Raw genomic sequence first — 19,419 nt, 5'->3', positions numbered from 1 at the left:
GTTGATAACGTAAAATACATCCTTAAAACGAACCACACACCTCTGGTTACAAGACCAATGTGTTTTTGTAAGTATTCTGTCATAAAGCTTTTCTTTGATTCTGGTTGCATTTTATGGACTTTGTTGGATATTCTAGAAGATATTTTATGTTTTTAGATACCCTTTTATGCTATTCAAAAAAGTAATAATAATTTGATAACGTAAATTACACAAATTTTACGACATAGTTATTTTACATTTTTTTTTAATTTCACTGTAGACATATATTTTAAAGTGCGAAAATTCAGTATATTTATGCATTATTACATGCAAAAGTCATAACTTTTAACATAAAATATAATTGCTGTGTTTTATTCAGTGGTCTAAACATTGACCTTTGCCTGAGCGACAGACTGAAAAGCCACTTTTTAGACTATATACTTGGATCCCATGGAGGTTTTAACCTGTGTATTAACATTTTACTCTGTTGGCTTGGTAACTATAGACGTATCACAAACCAAATACTACAAAATTTACTACTACTATTTTTATATTAATGTAATTTAAAGTGCTTGCGACATCCAAATAGCGCATTTGGACGGATTATGTGAGAAGAGGTAAATTAGTTGTTCAATAGTATTTTTCTTGAAGAAGTTGAAAGTACGCACGGTTTCCCTGTGAAATCTGTGGAAAGATTTGGTCAACAAAATCAAATTTCAAACAAGCATAAAATGTGTCATTAATCAAAATCTGATTGATCATTGTGGTAAAATCTTTGCTACAAAGCGCTATTTGTCGAATCATTTAAAATAGACTGTTCCAATTTAAATTCATATACCAGGATCTAAACAATTAAAACAGAGCAGATTTTAAGAATTATGATTAATGAACAATGACTTAAAATTATTCCTTCCCCAAGCATCCACTAAAAACTTTACCCCCGAGTGCCACACACTTATTTTGAAGTCTGCCCCCTTTATTTGAGGTGGAATTCTCCGAAACATTAGAGTGTCTGGAACAAAAACATATCTTGTATTCCCTCACATAATTCAAATGAAGCTGAGTGATATAAAAGGCACCAATTTTCACAAAAAAAAACCGGTCAAATTTGCGTACCCGCATGCTCTTGACAGATATTGCAGAAGTGTTCACGTATTTCTAGGACGAGTCCCGAGCTGGTAAACAAGTAACAGTAAGTCGGAATATCACTGTATTCCGCCGCAAGTGAATTAAGGATTATTTTCATCTCAATCACTGTAGGAAAGCTAATCAGGTCAACGAAAATTGCAAATTCCGCTTTGAATTCCGCACCCCCAGATGTCACCATTCCGCGCCCCCATATGTGTGGTTATGCATGGTGTTTAAAGTAAATTCTGATGCACATGCATCTTATATATCCAATATATAAATTATTGTTTTACTTTAGTTTTTTTTCACCTTGAATTCGGTAATATAATATCCTGCAAATACTTCTTTCTACTTGCAAACTCCAAAATAATTGTAAATGACGACTATTTATTGAATCAATTTTTATTTTCATGAATGTGTGCTACAGTAACATAGACATGATCAAGGTTTATCTTTATTGCAATGTTTAAATCAAAAGTATTATTTGAATATATTTTGAATTCTGTTTTTACTTTAGAAGTTTTATGATATAGAGTAATTTAAAAAAATATTCTGCATGGCGCATTAAATATAATGGTTTAAGATTAACTTTTTATACTGTAGAAGCAGATTTTTAAGCGAGGATTTAATTTTTGCATTATTAGCGAAGGTTCTCAAATCGTTAAAATGAAATACCGCTAAAAATCTGTCTTTAATTTGAAATAGATGCTTTGGTGAGCACTATATAAATAGCTTAAATTACTTCTCGCTAAAATTAGAATACCCTATTTAAAGGACAAATCGCTAAAATTGTGTCTCTCTAAAATTTCCACTTATACGGTATTTACATACATTTCTAAATATGTTTGCTTAGATTCTTTTTGAAATTTGAGAAAAAAGTCCACATTCACGTGAGTTTCTGTAGGACGAGTTTGAATACTTCCATTGTGAAGAAGATAAATGGGATTTTTTTTCATAAATGATCAATAAATAAAATGTCATGAATATGTTGCGAGTCATCAGAAAAATATGTAAATATAAAAAATGTTTTTAAATTTTGAAAATTCATAAGACACATGAAATAGAACACTTCGCTCTTGCATATAATTGCGCCAATGCGTCCTAGTTCTTGTTCTCATGAATTTTCGATAATTAAATTCAATTGAATGAATTGAAAAACCACGTACATCAAACATACATTAAATTCAATGTCTCGCAACAAAATTTGGATGAAAATAAAAACAATTTGCCTTTTTGGCACATGTATGCACTGAAAATATTTCACTTAGTAATATAAAAATAAATGCTGAAAAAGATGTATGATCATTGTACTCAAAAATTTAAACATCATTTTTAATTCAGGGTCTTTCAATAGCTATTGAGCAGATTTTTGTTAGCTACATTTGTTTAGAAAACATAATCATGAAATTGTGAACTATGCCATGTAATCGAACAGAAAATATACTGAATTACTTTCGTGCTGGCATTTAAACCATGTCAAGGTATTATGATGCATTTGATGATTTTGTCCTGTATACTATAGTAATACCTAAGATTAACTCTATGCGAGCGCAAGCAAACAGTCTGGACGATGAATGATGTTACCTTTTTAGGAGATATAAGCACTCGATAAATCATTATATGTAGAAACTGAAATCCAGACATGCTTGATCTAAACAAGATTATGTACTCCATATTTTTATGTTTCGGAGTTATAGTCTGACTGGTATAAAGAATGTCACATGCGATGAGAAAATTTGTTTTGTTGTACCTCATGTGATTTTCCACTATTTAGGAGTATATCTATATATTTTGGCAATTCTCTGAAAATCATCGTTAAAAGTCATCCTGCAAATTAAAAGGGTGCATCAGTTCGAGGAACTAATACATACTTATTCGGAACATTTTAAAGCAATTTCATTTAATCATACCAAAGGAACCGAATACGTTCCAAATAAAGTCATGAATACTCATAATGCAGCTCAACTAAAGGTGAACAAGACTTGTATATACATGTAGGCATACACCATTTCTATATAGCAACCACGACTGTATCCTTTACTGACTTTATATATTCATCTGGCTATGCCTCGGGAAATGAACTTCCTTTTAGGGAACTGGAATCTTGCTGACTCCCTCGATGATGTATACATTACATGTTTAATGTCTCATAGATAACAGACGTAGTGACGATGAGATAATACATGTTAATAATTCTCGTGCAAGAGTGACATTGTACTGTGCTGACGAGATTTGAATAAAGAATAAAATGTATATGGGATAATAAAGTATTGACATATTTGCGGGATCAGTATTTTTTTTTAACGTTTCCATTAAAGTTTTCTGTTTACATTACTAACAGCTTAAAAGCAGTGGATAGGAGAGCAAAGAGACTTGATATTTTGTGCTCATTTTATAAATCTCAATTCTTCAGGATAATAAAACTCTTGTAAACTTTTCAATTGCCTTCTGGTGAACCATTATTCAGACTTTATAATCAGTGGTGTCCCCACATGAACAGTTCATAATTGTATACTGGTACTTGTTGCATAAAAAAATAATAAAAATAAAATTTCCTCAACCAAACATATTTAGCAAACTATGTCTTTCCTCAACCAAACATATTTAACAAACTATGTCTCCTTGAACATGTTGAACTTTAAACTGTTCATGGTTTCCATGTAGTTTTTCTGATTTCCGTATCCCCAGGTAAACATCTGAATTCTCGTTGTTCTTAGAACGGATCAGACTTTGCGTAAACGTTCAGTGACGTTTGTTTTTTACCCCCTTTTCAGATTATAGATGCTATGTCCAAGTATGCCCAAATCAAGGATTATTGACAATGGAGGCAAAACTGCATCGGCAAGGGTGACTGCCCGTACGATCACGCGTACAATGATAATTGGTAAACCACCCAGCATGCGCAGTGCCCCAGTAGCTGTTTGAACAGCTGTTGTGTTGATGATGTCTGTGTCTTCCGTTATAAACCTTTCCATCTCTTTTTGGAGATCTGATAAAGAGTTTTCCATACATCGTGATCTTTCTCGCAAATTCATCTGATATCTCTCTAGCATTGGTATTGCATCCCTACTTAAAACGAACTCAGTGACTTTGGTTCCCATGACAGTTGCACTACCAAGTGTACCAATAACGCCACCTGCAACTGCTAAACCAAGAGAAACTCCTGCTGTGAATGATGCTGCTATTAATCCCCCAATTGCTAAAGCTGATCCAACGAGTCCTACGGAGGATCTCACGATGCTGGAAGTGTTCACGTTTTGTCTATGCCCCTCTAATACGTCTATGATTTCAGTGGAAAATATTTCAAGTGCCATGTTGCATCTCAACCAGTTGTCCAGCTTCAGTTTTGCTATCGTCAATTTTTTTTTATATTGTGCATTTCAAAGTACATTCTGAAATCTGAAAAGAAAAAAAGGCCATTGATACAGATATTAAATGAAAAAAAACTATTTCATGCGAATTAAGAAAATTTGAAGGAAAAAGATGAAGATATATATAAAAATTTGAAGAAAAAACAAAAAGATGAAATTAGATAAAAAGGAGACGTCAAGATGCATTTTATAACATATGATTACTAGTTTAATCTCTAAGCGTTAATGATAATTACTAAATAAGTTAGAGTGCTTCAGTTAAGATAGTCACCTGGTTGTTCATGATGCTTATGTTCTTCCACGATATTTTGGGGTGGTTCTTTCAGACAGTTGCACACTTGATGCTTTGGTACAATTCTATGATAATCTCCTGAAAATGTCCGGTAAAGAGTCACATAGTATTTAGATCCACCACTCGACGAGTCAAAATCACATTTGTGATTTTCTTTACCTTCAAAATATTGCATTCTGGCAGCAAAATCACTGGGTTGCCTTTTTCTTGATATCTGTGTAAATGATAGCCATTTTGTTTCCAATTTGTTTTCATTTATTTCAGCAACGAGCACATAAATTGGAACTTGGAAAAGAGTTGCAACTACAAACAATTCTAAATCACCCAAATTCATTCCGTCATCGATGCGCTCAGCAAAAAATCGTGCACTCTCTTCGACCAGTTTGTTTTGAGATCGGAGAAAATCAAATATTCGATGCTTCCGATATCTAAAATTTTCTAAAAAATTGGAATCAGAATTTTCTTTTTTAGTCATTAGCAAATGTCCATAAATATGTGGATTTTCCTTTATCTCCCGCACTGTTTCCATCATTATCATTTTAAATTGCTTTTCGTTTCCAAATATTTCTTTGCTGATGCACCGATAAAGAGATAAAGCATAATCAGACATTTTATCTAGCAGACGATCTTGCATATCCTTTCTTTCCATAATAAGATGAACCTCGGAGTACATTGATATAACTCTCATTTCTTGAAGTGTATCATCAGTAAACGTTTCATCTTTGGGTTTCTCTGACAGAAATGTCAGAAGTGACCAATGCCACGTACTTTTTGACGGCACCGTACGCGTGCATTTATCCACTTTGATTAATTCTATTTATAAAAAAAAATATACATGTATATAAATAAATTACATTCAATGAAATATGGTTGGTAAATAAATGTTTTTTAGTTTTAACTAGGTTAACAGAAAAAATCCTTGATTATTTTCTAAACTACTCCAGTATTTCACGATTATATATGACAATTGCTCACCGCTCTGCAACGATGCAACATATGGGTGAACCTGAAGACAATTACACCAATTTTTGGAACAATTCTATCGAAATACCCACTCTGTCGATTATGTAGTATGGTCATGTAATATCGGCAATTGGAACTTCTTTTTGGGTTGCATTTCTTCGGAGAAATCGATACCCATTGAAAAACTTTTTCAGAATATGAAAACACATACACAGGAATTCCTGTCCAGTCGGCAACGGTCTCAAATGATTTCTGTACATCATTAACTGGAAGACTGTAGATTAAGAAGATAATGCAAAGCAATGATCTTGACATGTTTATACGCATTGCATATTTGTTGCCCAATTTAACCAGTTTGCTTATTAAATATTTTTTTTAAAGAAAAAAGGACATAAAACTAATACCTGACAGGTATCCTTGCATCTTCGTCGTCAAATATTTCCTTACTTATGCACATTTGAAGACTGCCTTTCCCTCCCTTTATAGCATCTAAAGTTTTTCCTTCTCCAGCCATTATTTCATGAATTATTTCTATATGCCTATTCATCGGATTACAATATTTAATAATTCTGCTTTCTTGCATCATCGATCTTTCTTCTGGTTCATCATTATTCCAAAGATGTTGAAAATGTCTGTGGCGGCGGCCATGTCTACCAAGGTTTGGACAACACGATTTGATATCTATAAAACAGATATTGCGCTCAGTAAAATGTACAATACAAAAAATCCAACTAGTACTTATACATTTAAAGGACAAAGAAGAGTTTTAACTTATAAACGTCATGATTGATGTTACTTGTTACTTGCATAACCTTTAATTTGTACTTTACGAGAGAGAGAGAGAGAGAGAGAGAGAGAGAGAGAGAGAGAGATAGAGAGAGAGAGAGCACGCTTAAGCAGATCCCATAAAATACAAATTAGCCGAATTGAACAGTAAAAAATATTAAATTGGGTTTGGTTCTCCTTTTTCACACCGCATAAATTTGAAATGTAAAGTTAAGTCTTTATTTGTCTTTTGCCAATCGCCATGCAATTGAAGTAAAACTTTGAATATTTTAAATGAGACCATGTAAATCGAGGTTTTTGTCTGAGTTAGAACTGTGACAGTACGGAACCCTCTGCCCAGTTGCCATGAATGATAGCCTGGTGATGTCTAAATGATTTGAAGCCCTCCATCAACATATAGTGACGTCTCTTATACACTGCATCAGTGAAAAATTCTTTAATGGGATGTAAAACAACATACAATCAATCATACAAGCACAAATTTATACATGTAAGTAGAGTGTACTTACCACGTTTCTTTACTCTCCTTAGATCAATCTCATCATTCATAATTGGGAAGTTGCCAAACACTTCTGGTTTACTTGAGAGACAAAGACATTCCTGTTCAACCAAGATTGCTTTATATGATTCGTCATAACATTTTTGGAAAACAAATGGCGTCTTAAATGGAAACAAATAACTTCCGCAAAGAGGGAGGAAAAACTTAGTCCCCTTTGTATCATTTTCTGAAGGAGCTCTTTCCGTTTGAACAGGCATTACAAAGACCTCTATGTTGTAGACACTTGCAACCGCGAAAAATTCTTCAAGGGTAAAAGACTGCCACTTATTTAAATGCTCTTCAAAAGCCTTTTTGATTAATTCTGCGCGGATTTTTTCTTTTTTGCCCGAATCAGAAATATTTTCCATAGCATTGTACTCTTTTTCTGTGACATAAGATTTGACGTCAACAAAATGCATGTAAACTTCCCGAAAATCTTCCTCCTCCATATGCATTTTTATAAATTCCTTGACAGCTTGGGCATAATCCTTGTTTCCATAAATGATTTGGCTACATAGAGAAAATACGTTTGTTTTTGGTTTGCCTTGCTCTCCTGTCGGTTCTATTGTAGAGGCATAATTGTCTTCTCTACGAAGCATGAAGTTTTTCTGAATATCTTTGAAATCATTTCGAAATCTTTTATCAAGACATTCGGTATGCTTTGCGTTGATTGTTTCAATATCTAATCCATCTAAATGTGCATTTCCTTCTATGCGTTGGAAGCAAGGTTCCTCTGTATGTGTTATCAAAAGCAATATAAGCGGTTGTTTTTTAGTTTCGTTTTCTCGAATTACAGGCTGAATTTGCCACCCTTTAATTGTCTATCTTTTCCTTCGAACAGCAAAAATATGTTTGTGTTGATTATTTCGCAATGTTGGGCCAAACCCACTTCGCTTAACGTTTCTAATATCTTCTTTTACTCTTGTCATCCAGGTTTTTGAACCATTATCAACTTTTGGCTTGAATAAACTGAAATAAAACAAATGTTTCTCCTCAAATTCTGCGACAATTTCACGGCATTTGCTTGCTGTCATATGTGTTGATGTAAGACTCCCAGCAATAATTGTGTAAAGCTCATCGCTGCTATGGGTATGAGAAAATAAATTAAAATGCTCCTTTAGTTTGTCCATTGGGCAAACCTGAATACTCATGGTGGAGAAGGGTTCTTTTAGATGTGGTACCTCATGAGATCTGAAAACACACATTTTCCATCAATTTAATATGTTAATTTTCTGTAACAATTTTCATAACTTTCTATTTTGAAAAAGAGAATAAAATAGTTCCTGGAAGTATATGGAGGACTGCGGCAGGAAGATAATTTACAACTTACCCGAAAAATCCTTGACAGGTTAAGAAAAAGTCGTAAGAGTCAAAAATATATATAGGCAGGATTTTCTCGCTCTAAGAAATATCAATAAGTGTAGAATATATAACTGACTAGATTCTTTCGGGAGATAACAGCTCAATTTTTAGATTCTTGTTATCGATATTTACGATAGCGATGGAATTTTATTTGCGTTATCCTATCTCAAAGCTCTAGATTAATATCATTCAAGCTAAATATGTGCATGCGGGTTATCATGCAAAAGTAATATACTTTCTAGTCTTAATGCGCGTTATTCACAAATGCGTTAAGAATACACGTGTCAACTTGACTCAAGCAAAATTTCAATATAAACGTAAATGTACCGTACTATATCAAGATCAAATATGCAATGATTTCTCATTAGAAAGTTTTCACAATTTGATATACACAAAGCAAATTTTGTTTTGATCTTAGACAAGAAAAAATTTCTTCTAAAAAGGCAACAACTAAGCTTTATTTCCACTATTTTTTGTGAAGTAATATATATTTATACGAATTTTTCTTGCTTGATTTTAATTCTAAAGGAAACAAGAGGGCCATGGGCCTTATAAGTCATCTGAGTATCATGTACCAATTTTCCAACAATATTCATTTGGTCTGTATTCTTCCAGAGGTCATAAAATGAAGCGCATTAAAGTGGTAAAATTTTCCATTTGGATGAAACGTTTTGAGTCATTCTTTGACCGTCAATTATAACATAACGACACGCCCATTTCTTTAGAAGCGAGAAAGAAATATTCTTCGTAATGTTTTAGGGCAACCCACTTAACGCTACAAACAACATAAGTTCGCTAAATTAAAGAGTTTTTGAATAAGAAAAAAATATATAGAGAGAGTCCCCGCTTTTGTAAAACACGCATTGCAACGAAATTGTTCATAATTATGATTTTATCATGTTTATTGGAGTTAGCATAACACATGTATCGGTCGAACACGTGCGTACTCGGTGTTTATGCAGACCGTCAATTTGATTGGCCATTGTTTTTATGGAATACCTGTTCTACAGGTATTCGATTGAATCATTTGACCGACGGGAACCCCTTACCCTGGGGCCACACATTTCACAATTTTAAAAACAAGACACCAAGTTGTTGCTCATCATAAATGTTTGATGAATACCAAGGAACAGATTTAAAGCATTAAGGTATGTCACTCGTCAGCTTTTTAGAAAAGTTCACGCAGAACCTCTTACTTAAAAAATATTAATTAAAATTCAATTTTTCTCAAATATTTATATTCAACAATGTAAATTTTTTAACATTCATCGAAAAAACTGCTTAAAAATATACAAAAAGCAAGATTTATGAGGGACTATTTCTTGTGGTGAAAGGATATTCAGCAGAAATTTCTGCAAATCTGCACATTTATTAAATCTAATGTCTTGAAACTTTAGCCTCACAAACTTTTACCCGGAGAATATTTTCCGTTATAATATTGCAGGAATATTTAATATAGGTCTTAATTTATATTTTTAGAACAAGTTTTACACCTTCCCTCAACAAACTTTGCCAAGAAATGAAGATATATTAAAGAAGTCAAGATAAAATTTACACCATTTTTTGCCTGAAAATCACATATTTTGACCAATATTTCAAAAATTAACATAACTGACCCCAACTTTTTTTTCTTAATTTTAAACTACTCGATACTTGTGACTGATCAGCACTTAACTCCTAAAAAGCTTGATATAAAAAAAATATTTTATTGCCTATTTAGTATTTCAATACCCCAAATATGTTAACTTTTTCTTAGTGCAAAAAGGTAACACATTAATAATCGCGCATTATTTGCAAGATTTGTTCAATGATAAATATTATTCAAACTATTTTATGTAAAATAAGATTAAATCTATTAACGTAGTAACATCTGATAAAATGAAATTAGAGATAAAGTAATAAATCAAAGAGTTAAAATTTAAGTGCAGAAAGGTCAACTTAATTGTACCATAGATCAGTAAGATGCACACTGACCCCTATTTTCTCTGCGATTTTGAGTCATACTATATGGGTACTTATCCAAAATATACTTCCCCAAAAATCCTTGATTTAACAAATTTGACGATTGACTTACCTTATTTCATTTAAGGAATAACTGTCTTATTTTTCGAATTCATGAAGTGATCAATGGATTGGCTTGTGCGATAATTTAAAATAAAATTATCACATAAGCCAATCCATTGATCATCTTCATGAATTCGAAAAATCTGACAGTTATTCCTTATATTTACATGCTTTGATTCCGCCAATCCACGGGCTCCAAGCCTGCTTCTCTCTATGTGTTGTCCAGCCCTGCACGTGTTTTTTTTTTGGAACCGCGCCAAAACATTCATGAGGAAATCAATTACATTTACAGTTGGTAATTTTATCTCAGACAAAGACATTGGAAATGTAAATTTTTTTCAGTACATAATCATTAAACCTGTAAACCTGACTCAGGAAACTTGCGATTCACAATTCTTAAGGAGGATCCTTCTTTATCATAACTATATACTTTGATCTTCAGCATAATACTTAGGAACAATCTAGAGAAGTTTTTAAAATGATTTAAATGAATTTTCACTACTGTATATATAATCAATAGAGCTTAAAAATTAGCCCATATACCAGAACCCCGGAACCTGGGGCCATGAAATTCACAATTTTGAAAGAGGCACTATTCCTCAACATGTATATAATGATGTACAAAGTTCATTTGTTAATACCAAAGAACAGATTTTCAAACAAATTCATGCAATTTCAATATACAATTATCAGAGCCCCGCCTTAACTCCAAAACTTCCGAATCAAGCATCCTTTCTAATCATTACATGTACTATATACAAAATACCATTTGCTCAATATCCAGGAACACAGGAAAAGATTTTCAAACAATTTTACTCTATAATCATAGGAGCCTTTCCCTAACACCAGAACCCCTGACTCTGGGGTAATAAAATTAATTTTGGAAGAGGCATTCTTCCTCACCATAACTATGTAAAAATACCATATGTTTAATAATCAGGAGCAAAGGAGAAGATTTTCAAACCATTCATGCATTTTCACTCTATGATCACTAGAGCCATGTACTTACACCAAAACCCCTGGCCCAGGGGCCATGGAATTCACAATTTTTGAAGAGACAACCTTCCTTGTGATTAATTTTTATTGATGTTAAAATGCATTTATTTTATAAAGTGCAATGAAGATGAGTAGAAATATAAAATTAAAAATCGTTTGACTTCAAAATTAAAATGGTTAACATGTCAATATATATTATGCACGAGTTAATTTATTTTAAAAATTCTGTAACTGTAAAGATACATGTGACCTCAGGCTTTATAAATTTTAATAACACAATTCTTTATTGGTTTATTGGTTTCCATATCATACTGCAAAGAATTGAAGAATAAAATCAAAAATTGTTTGACTTAAAATGGATAGCATGTAGCATACCATTATTATACATATACATAGGAAAAAGTTAATTTATACAAATATAATTTTTTATTGCCTGAAAACCACCAGTGACATCACGTTTTATAAAAGTTAATGATCTCTTTAAAGGTTTCTATATCACACCGTGCAATATCATAGATAAGGAAAATAAAATAGAAAAATATGTAACGTACAACTTATAAGTCATATAAATTATATTTTTTAATCAAATCTAACTTCGTTAAATGTATAATTATGGCATGCTACCGAATTAATATTTTAAATGTCATTAAACAAGAATGCCATACTTATATTACCTGAATGTAAAAGCTGAGGGGGAACACAGAGACGTTCTACATGTATCGTTGTACAGGTAAGTTTCTCTTAAGGCTCTGCTAATTCTAATCTTATTAAATGCACAACTGTGCATTTATACATCATACATAATTTATCATTTATACATTAGTTATCAATCCGAATAACAAACAGTGTACAGGCAAATTGACAAAGTTATATCTAGAAGATTAGCCAGAAATCACAAGGATTTAAACCACTACAAGCAAGATTTATCATACCTTGTCACTGCTATTTCTGTCATTGGGAATGTACGTAGCATAGTCTAAAAGAGAAACGAAAGTCAAACAAAGTACACCAAAAATAAATGAATAATAAAAACAAGCATACAGTGTATAGAAAGAATAAAACATCTTTTATTTATACTTACTGAATTGTTTTAACCTACCACTAATTTTTTTTCAGTGTGATGGCAAAATTTTACACAAATTTCTTTGAGGACATATAATACTCAGTTCTGGAATATTAAAATCACTAATTTAAAAATATCTGTTAAACCATGACAAGTTGATCGTGAGAGAAATTCGTGCTCTCTACAGGATAGGCAAGTTACAAGTAACATTCATTTTTTATTGATATTTGCTTTGGATTCTTTAAAGAATTGTTTACCCCCAGGAAAGTAATTTTGCATAAGCGGAATTGATGACCAGGCTGAAGCTAGCAGTCAATAACAGCAGCTACTCAGCCCATCAAAGAACTGAGAGTAGTCAGACGCAATGCTGTTGTTATACTTCATTTCAGCCAATTAAGGAAAAAAAATGGATAATTAATGCAACAAATAATTAAATAATAAATCGGGTTCTCGGAGGCAGTAAGGCTCACCTGAATAAAAAAATGTTCTTCTTAAAACTTAAAAAATAAAAAATAAATTATTTTATCATAATCAACTTGACCAAAGAAGCACCAGGAAATGGTTAACTACTCCAGGAAGATTCCCTTTTCAACTCTTTCAAGGACCCAATAATACGAAAGGGCTAATAAGCTAACCTGATATTTGGTTATTCTAACGATTGTAAATTACCTAAAGATGGTTCAAGTGTAAACTGAAGTATCTTTCGAACAATATAACTGGGACAACTTAATTGGTCTATAAGACAATTATTTACGGCTATCAGTAATAAGTGGTGGTAATGCCACCAAGTGGTTCTAAGAGCAGTTTTAATATAACAGGCATATATTATACGCTTTATCTTTGAAGTGATCACCAAATGATTAGTGGAACAAGGTAGAGGACCCTTGGGCTATCATTTCCCACTTTCAAAATGGGGCTGTAGTGGCACCAACAAGTGGTGCTAAGTGTGTTGGGGCATATTTCAAGTATTCATTTGTCCTCCTTTTCTGGGAACCTGAAGCATCTGTCACTGGGGATGGGTGAAGGGTCTTTAAGGATGGCCCCTTTCAAAGTTTCAAAGAGCCCCATGGGCTGGGATGGGCCGGCTAGCTAACCTGAACTTTGAGGTTTTTCATCATTGTATATTGTGAAACGGGAATAGGTCAGCTATTGTACACCTTATCTTTGAAGTGCTCACCAAATGATTACCGGAGCAAGGTAGAGGGGCCCCAGGACTATCATTTTACACTTTTAAAATGGGGCTGTAGTGGCAACACCAAGTGGTGGTAAATGCGTGGGGCATATTTTAAGCATGCATTTGTCCTCCATTTCTGGGAACCTCTAGCATCTATCACTGGTGATGGGTTAATGGTCCTTAGGGATATCCCTCGTCAAAGTTTCAAAGGGCCCCAGAGGCTGGGATTGGTCGGCTAGCTAACCTGAACTTTGAGGTTTTTCACTATAGTATATTGTGAAACGGGAATAGGTCAGCTATTGTACGCCTTATCCTTGAAGTGTTCACCAAATGGTTACTGAGGCAAGGTAGAGGGGCACTAGGGCTTTCATTTCCAACTTACAGAATGAGGCTGTAGTGGCACCACCAAGTGGTGCCAAGTGTAAGGGGCATATTTCAAGCATTCGTTTGTCCTCCATTTCTGGGCAGCTGAACAAACTATCACCGGGGAAGGATTAAGGGTCTTACGGGGTATCTCTTGTCAAGATTTCAAAGGGTCCCAGGGGCTGGAAAGGTCCAATGAGCTAACCTGATATTTGAGGTTTTTCAACATTGTATATTGTTACACGGAAAAAAGTCAGTTACTATACGCCTTATCTTTGAAGTGTTCACCAAATGGTTACTGGGGCAAGATAGAGGGGCCCTAGGGCTATCATTTCCCACTTTCAGAATGCGGCTGTGTTGGCACCACCAAGTGGTGCCAAGTGTGTGGGGCACATTTCAAGCATTCGTTTGTCCTCCATTTCTGGGCAGCTGAACCAACTATCACTGGAGATGGGTTAAGGGTCTTATGGGGTATCCCTTGTCAAGATTTCAAAGGGGCCCAGGGGCTGGAAAGGGCCAATTAGCTAACCTGAACTTTGAGGTTTTTCATCATTGTATATTGTGAAACGGGAAACAATCAGCTACTATACGCCTTATCTTTGAAGTGTTCACCAAATGGTTACTGGAGCAAGGAAGAGGGGCCCTTGGACTACCACTGTTAATCATTCCACATAGAAATGCTTATCTAATGTCAACTATAAATCCAACATAATCTGTCATACTGAACGCGACATTTGTTCTAAATATATAAACAAAGTATTGACACGGCAGTTCTATTGTATCCTAGGATTTAAATACTAGTAATTAACTGGATTTGTTCAAAGTTTAAATCAATCCAAATAATTTGTTTTTACAGAAAATCTGCAATTTTATTATACACCAATTACGTTTCTCAAAACTATTTAATACGGATTACTGTTTTGTTCAACCAGGAAGTTGGAACTCGTGACGTAGTTTCTAGAACGTATGCCATCCGGAAGACCTCGGGCCTTTCACAGAAAAATACACATCCGGGTGGAACGTTTCCTTTTCAAGCAAAGAGTTGTGAGTTCGATATTGACTGGGTTAATTCATTTAAATTAAAAAAAAATTCTTATTTTCTCAACCTAAATGACACAAAAACACTCTAAAAGGTGGGAAGGCCACAGGAACAAGAAGATTACCAGTATTTTCTTTTTATTTTATGCATAAGAATTTTTTCACGTACCAAATTTGACCTTTTGACCTTGACCTTGGAGTTGACCTACTTTTAAATTTTTTTTAACTTTGTCCATAAATTTTTAACGGTAAAGGTTAAAGCTTCCATGCTTTACATATGTATTTTATGTGACAAGACCTTTCATTTGATACCAGTTACCTTGACCTTTGGACCTTGACCATGGAGATTTTGTACTAATGAATAAGATGTGTTTGTAAAACACTATGCGTCCGGCGGAAACAAAGGTGAAAAAAATCATATTTTTAGCATATAGGTCACAGTCAAGGTCACAAGATCACAAAGAACTTGATTAGTGAAGCATGCATACCAAATATGAAGTTTCTATATCTCATGGTTCCAAACGAGCTATTTTTAGCACAAAAGACACATGGTGGCATGTGAAAGAACTTCAATAATGAAGTATATCTTCAAAATATTAAGACTCTATCTTTCTTCGTTCAAAAGTAATAGTGAAGGTTAAAATTTGCCGACAAGAAAGCTATATTTAGCGTATACACAATAGGTTACAGTCAAGGTCACAAGTTCATTGACCATATTGGCATTTAAAAGAGCTTAATCAGTGGTGTATGCATACCAAATATGAAGTCTCTATCTTATATGGTTCAAAATTAATGGCGAACGTTAAGTCTTTCAACAAAAAATGCATTGAAGTATACACATGTAAATGTCCCGGTATCTACTGTTCAAAAGCTATGATCAAAGTACAAAATTAGAATTTTTGTGTAAAAGTGGGTTTAACTCGAAGTTCAAGGTCAAAAGGTTGAATTTGGTGGTACTCAAAGAAAGGTCTTGTCACAAGGAGTACACACGTGAAATATGAAAGTCATAGCTTCATAAAATCAAAAGTTAAGGACAAGGATAGATTTTACGGACAAACAGAAAAATAGCTAGACGAACGGACGGACACGACAAAAACTATGTACCCCCCCCCCCCTCCAAAAAAACTTCGTCTACGGGGGCATAATAAGAGGTACAAATTAGCAATATGTTGTAAAGATTCTGTGATGGTCCCATACTTTTAACATCGAAACTTTGCACTTGTTAAAGGTAATAGGATTTTTTAAAAGTTAAACTTATGATGTGAACTTGTAAAAAATATTATATAATATAAAATTTATAGATATGCAAATATTTTCAATTCAAGTGAAAAATATCCAATCACAAACAAGAGAATTATAGTAATTATGATGTAAACTTTTTTATATTTAATATAATACTTATACATAAGCAAATGTTTTCCATTGAATTGAAAAAAATATTTTGCATAAAATAAAAAGAAAATACTGGTAATCTTCTTGTTCCTGTGGCCTTCCCAACCTTTAAAGTGTTTTTGTGTCATTTGGGTTGAAGAAATAAGAAAAAAAAATAAATTTAATATGAACCCAGTCAGTATCGAACTCACAACTCTTTGGTTGAAAGGCATACGTTCCATCCGAATATGTGTTTTTCTATGAAAGGCCCGAGGTGTTGCGGATGGCATATGTTCTACACACTACGTCACGAGTTCCAACTTTCTGGTTGAACAAAACAGTAATCCGTACTAAATAGTTATGAGAAACATGATTGGTGTATAATAAAATTGCAGATTTTCTGTAAATACAAATTATTTGGATTGATGTAAACTTTGAACAAATCCAGTTCATTATTTATAACCTAGTATACAATAAAACTGCCGTGTTGATACTTTGTTTATAATTTACTACAAATGTCGCGCCCAGTTTGACAGATTATGTTGAATTTCTAGGTTACATTAGATAAGCATTTCTATGTGGATTGGTAACAATAAAAAATACAGAGTACTCAATGACGTCATCACTATTATGACGTCATCACGATTGTGACGTCATAACCCAAGAATGTACACTGCAAATTACATGAATTGTTATAGAATTTATAACATCCTCCGCGAGGCATGATGATTTTGAAGATAATTTACAGATATTCAATATGTATACCGTAAATTAAGTTGTAAATTAATTCTTAATTACAGTTCAAGTGGGTATAATTTTGACATGGGTCTTGACCTTGTATGACCATTACTAGTTTTTAGTATAGCAATACGGGAATAGTGATCTCTGCCTTCCAAAAGTTCTGTTATTAGTCCAAGTTTCCAGTTTACTCTTGGGCAAGTATCGTATATTTGGACGACATCTCCAACTTTTAAGGTCTGCACATTGTTCCCGAGGCAACGATGGTGTTTGCGTTAACTTGTTAAATATTCCTGTTTCCACCGTTGAGATAAATCAAAAAATAATTTTTGTTTTCTGATAAAGGTTTTTGTCAACTGGTCTTTGTTCGTTTCCTCGTTATGAAGATCTTTCTCAGGGCCGCAAAAGAATTTTGGAAGTGCGCGTCGTCCATTAAGTAGAAGAGAAGGTGTCAGTGGTTGTGGGTCCTTAATATCTGAAGAGACATATGTGAATGGACGGTCATTTATTGCGGTTTCTGTTTCACAAAGTATGGTTCGAAGGACCATCTCACTAACTAAAGCCTTTCAAAGGATTTTCCGCAGAGTTGTTTTTGTTATCCTGATCAGACGTTCCCAAAACCTCCATGCCATGGTGCACCTTTAGGTATGAACTTCCAGTTAATATTTAAGCCTGTTTCCTCCATGATGCATCGTTGTTGATCCATTGTCTGAGTAAATAGTGTGTGGCATTCCTTTATTGGTAATGAACCTTCTGAACGCTAATACAAATGTTTCCGTTAAGAGAGATCCTGAACAAGTTCTAGATGAACAGATCTGGTTGTTGCGCATGTAAACAGACATATGTACATCTTTTTTGTTTGTCTATTTACTTTGACATGAAGGGGGCCAGCATAGTCTACTCCAGCAATCGAAAAGGGTATACAGTCTGATACACGGTCCTTTGGAAGTGGAATAGAAATGGTTGTCCTATTACCTTCTGGCATGGAATACATTTCTTTAGCACGTGGTTAACGCTCTGTCTTAGCGCTGGTATCCAAAATGACTGACGAATTTCTGTGATGGTTTGGGAACATCCTGAGTGTAAATTCTTTTGAGGATATCCATTATTATAAGGTCAGTAAGCTGGTTTTTCTTTGGTAACAGTACTGGATATTTTGCCGAGTCCACTAAAGAAGAATTGTCAATTCTAGCTTTACAGCGTAATAATCCTTTGTCATCTCGATAAAGTTTCAGTTGCTTCTGTAGCGATGTTTGTTGTTTACCTCCATTCATAGCAGTTATCTCTTTTTGGAATTCTTTTTGTTGTACATCCTTTATCCAGAGTACTGTTGATTCATTCATTTCATCTAGTTGAGGCTGTTTCACAAATAAAACAGATCTCTTCCTCTGTTGATTGATATGTTCACTGGAAGATTTGAATACTCTCACGAATCTCAAAACATAATACGTAACTCTGAGTAGTTTCTTTAGACTGCTGAATCGTGATTTGTCTATGATGTTGCTGACGCCATGAATGACGATATTCTTCGGTCCATACTCCGTATTTTCTTTGTCTGTAGATGAGATGTTGTTAAAGCAGATGTCCTTGAGATTTCCCACTTGGGATACTGGGATGGTTCTCTTAACCATGTAGGACCATTCATCTAAAGACTGTTATCTTTAAATTGTTTGTATGAGATTCCCCTTGTTTGAAGATCTGCTGGATTGGAATTAGTTGGAATGTATTTCCATGTATGCCCTTTTGTTGATTCTTCAATCACTGCTTTTCTATTGGTGATGAATTGATTCATTGGCTTTTTCGACTGAAGCCAATGAAGGACAATTTGACTGTCACACCATAAAGTTGTTGATTTCACGTTCAATATGTCATTGAGGTTGTTGGCTAATCTGGCTCCAATTACGGCTCCCATCAACTCTAGGCGAGATAAGGTTGTAGGTTTAATAGGTGCGACTCGGTTTTTTACCATTATCAGATGTAAGGTACTTTCTGTGACAAGGTATGCACAGGCTCCATAAGCACTCGTACTGGCATCTGTGAATATATGCAGATTAGGAACTGAGGCTGAGTGTTCACGTAGATACCTTGGTATTGTAGTCGACGACAATTCAAGTTCCTCGGTAAGTTCATTTCATTTCATTTCTCCTGGTAATTTTTTGGAAGTTTTTCATCCCAGGAAACATTTTCCTGCCC

At 34.0% G+C, this 19,419-nt stretch overlaps 3 protein-coding genes across 3 annotated transcripts; all 3 read right to left on the bottom strand.

Annotated features, from left to right (window-relative positions):
- Window positions 1–3,866: 3,866 nt before the first annotated feature.
- On the bottom strand, window positions 3,867–4,421 carry LOC134281865 (uncharacterized). Its single transcript, XM_062764304.1, has one exon. The coding sequence runs from the start codon at window positions 4,419–4,421 to the stop codon at window positions 3,867–3,869; it is 555 nt and encodes a 184-aa protein (XP_062620288.1).
- Window positions 4,004–5,329, bottom strand: LOC134281864 (uncharacterized). Its single transcript, XM_062764303.1, has 2 exons — window positions 4,750–5,329; window positions 4,004–4,506 (listed from the first exon to the last, which is right to left on the bottom strand). Exons 1-2 carry the CDS (start codon window positions 5,306–5,308, stop codon window positions 4,463–4,465), a joined length of 603 nt encoding a protein of 200 aa, XP_062620287.1. The 5' UTR covers window positions 5,309–5,329; the 3' UTR covers window positions 4,004–4,462.
- Window positions 5,330–18,871: 13,542 nt separating this feature from the next.
- LOC134281863 (uncharacterized) lies at window positions 18,872–19,195 on the bottom strand. The gene has a single exon (XM_062764302.1). The coding sequence runs from the start codon at window positions 19,193–19,195 to the stop codon at window positions 18,872–18,874; it is 324 nt and encodes a 107-aa protein (XP_062620286.1).
- Between the last annotated feature and the right edge of the window lie 224 nt (window positions 19,196–19,419).

The sequence above is a fragment of the Saccostrea cucullata genome, unplaced genomic scaffold, assembly GCF_032062105.1.
Source record: "Saccostrea cucullata isolate Sc308-1 unplaced genomic scaffold, CSIRO_AGI_Scuc_v1 ctg5641, whole genome shotgun sequence".
In the NCBI taxonomy this organism is placed as follows: Eukaryota; Metazoa; Mollusca; class Bivalvia; order Ostreida; family Ostreidae; genus Saccostrea; species Saccostrea cuccullata.
Note: the sequence above shows the minus strand (reverse complement) of the source record. Positions and strands in the feature narration are given on the sequence as shown.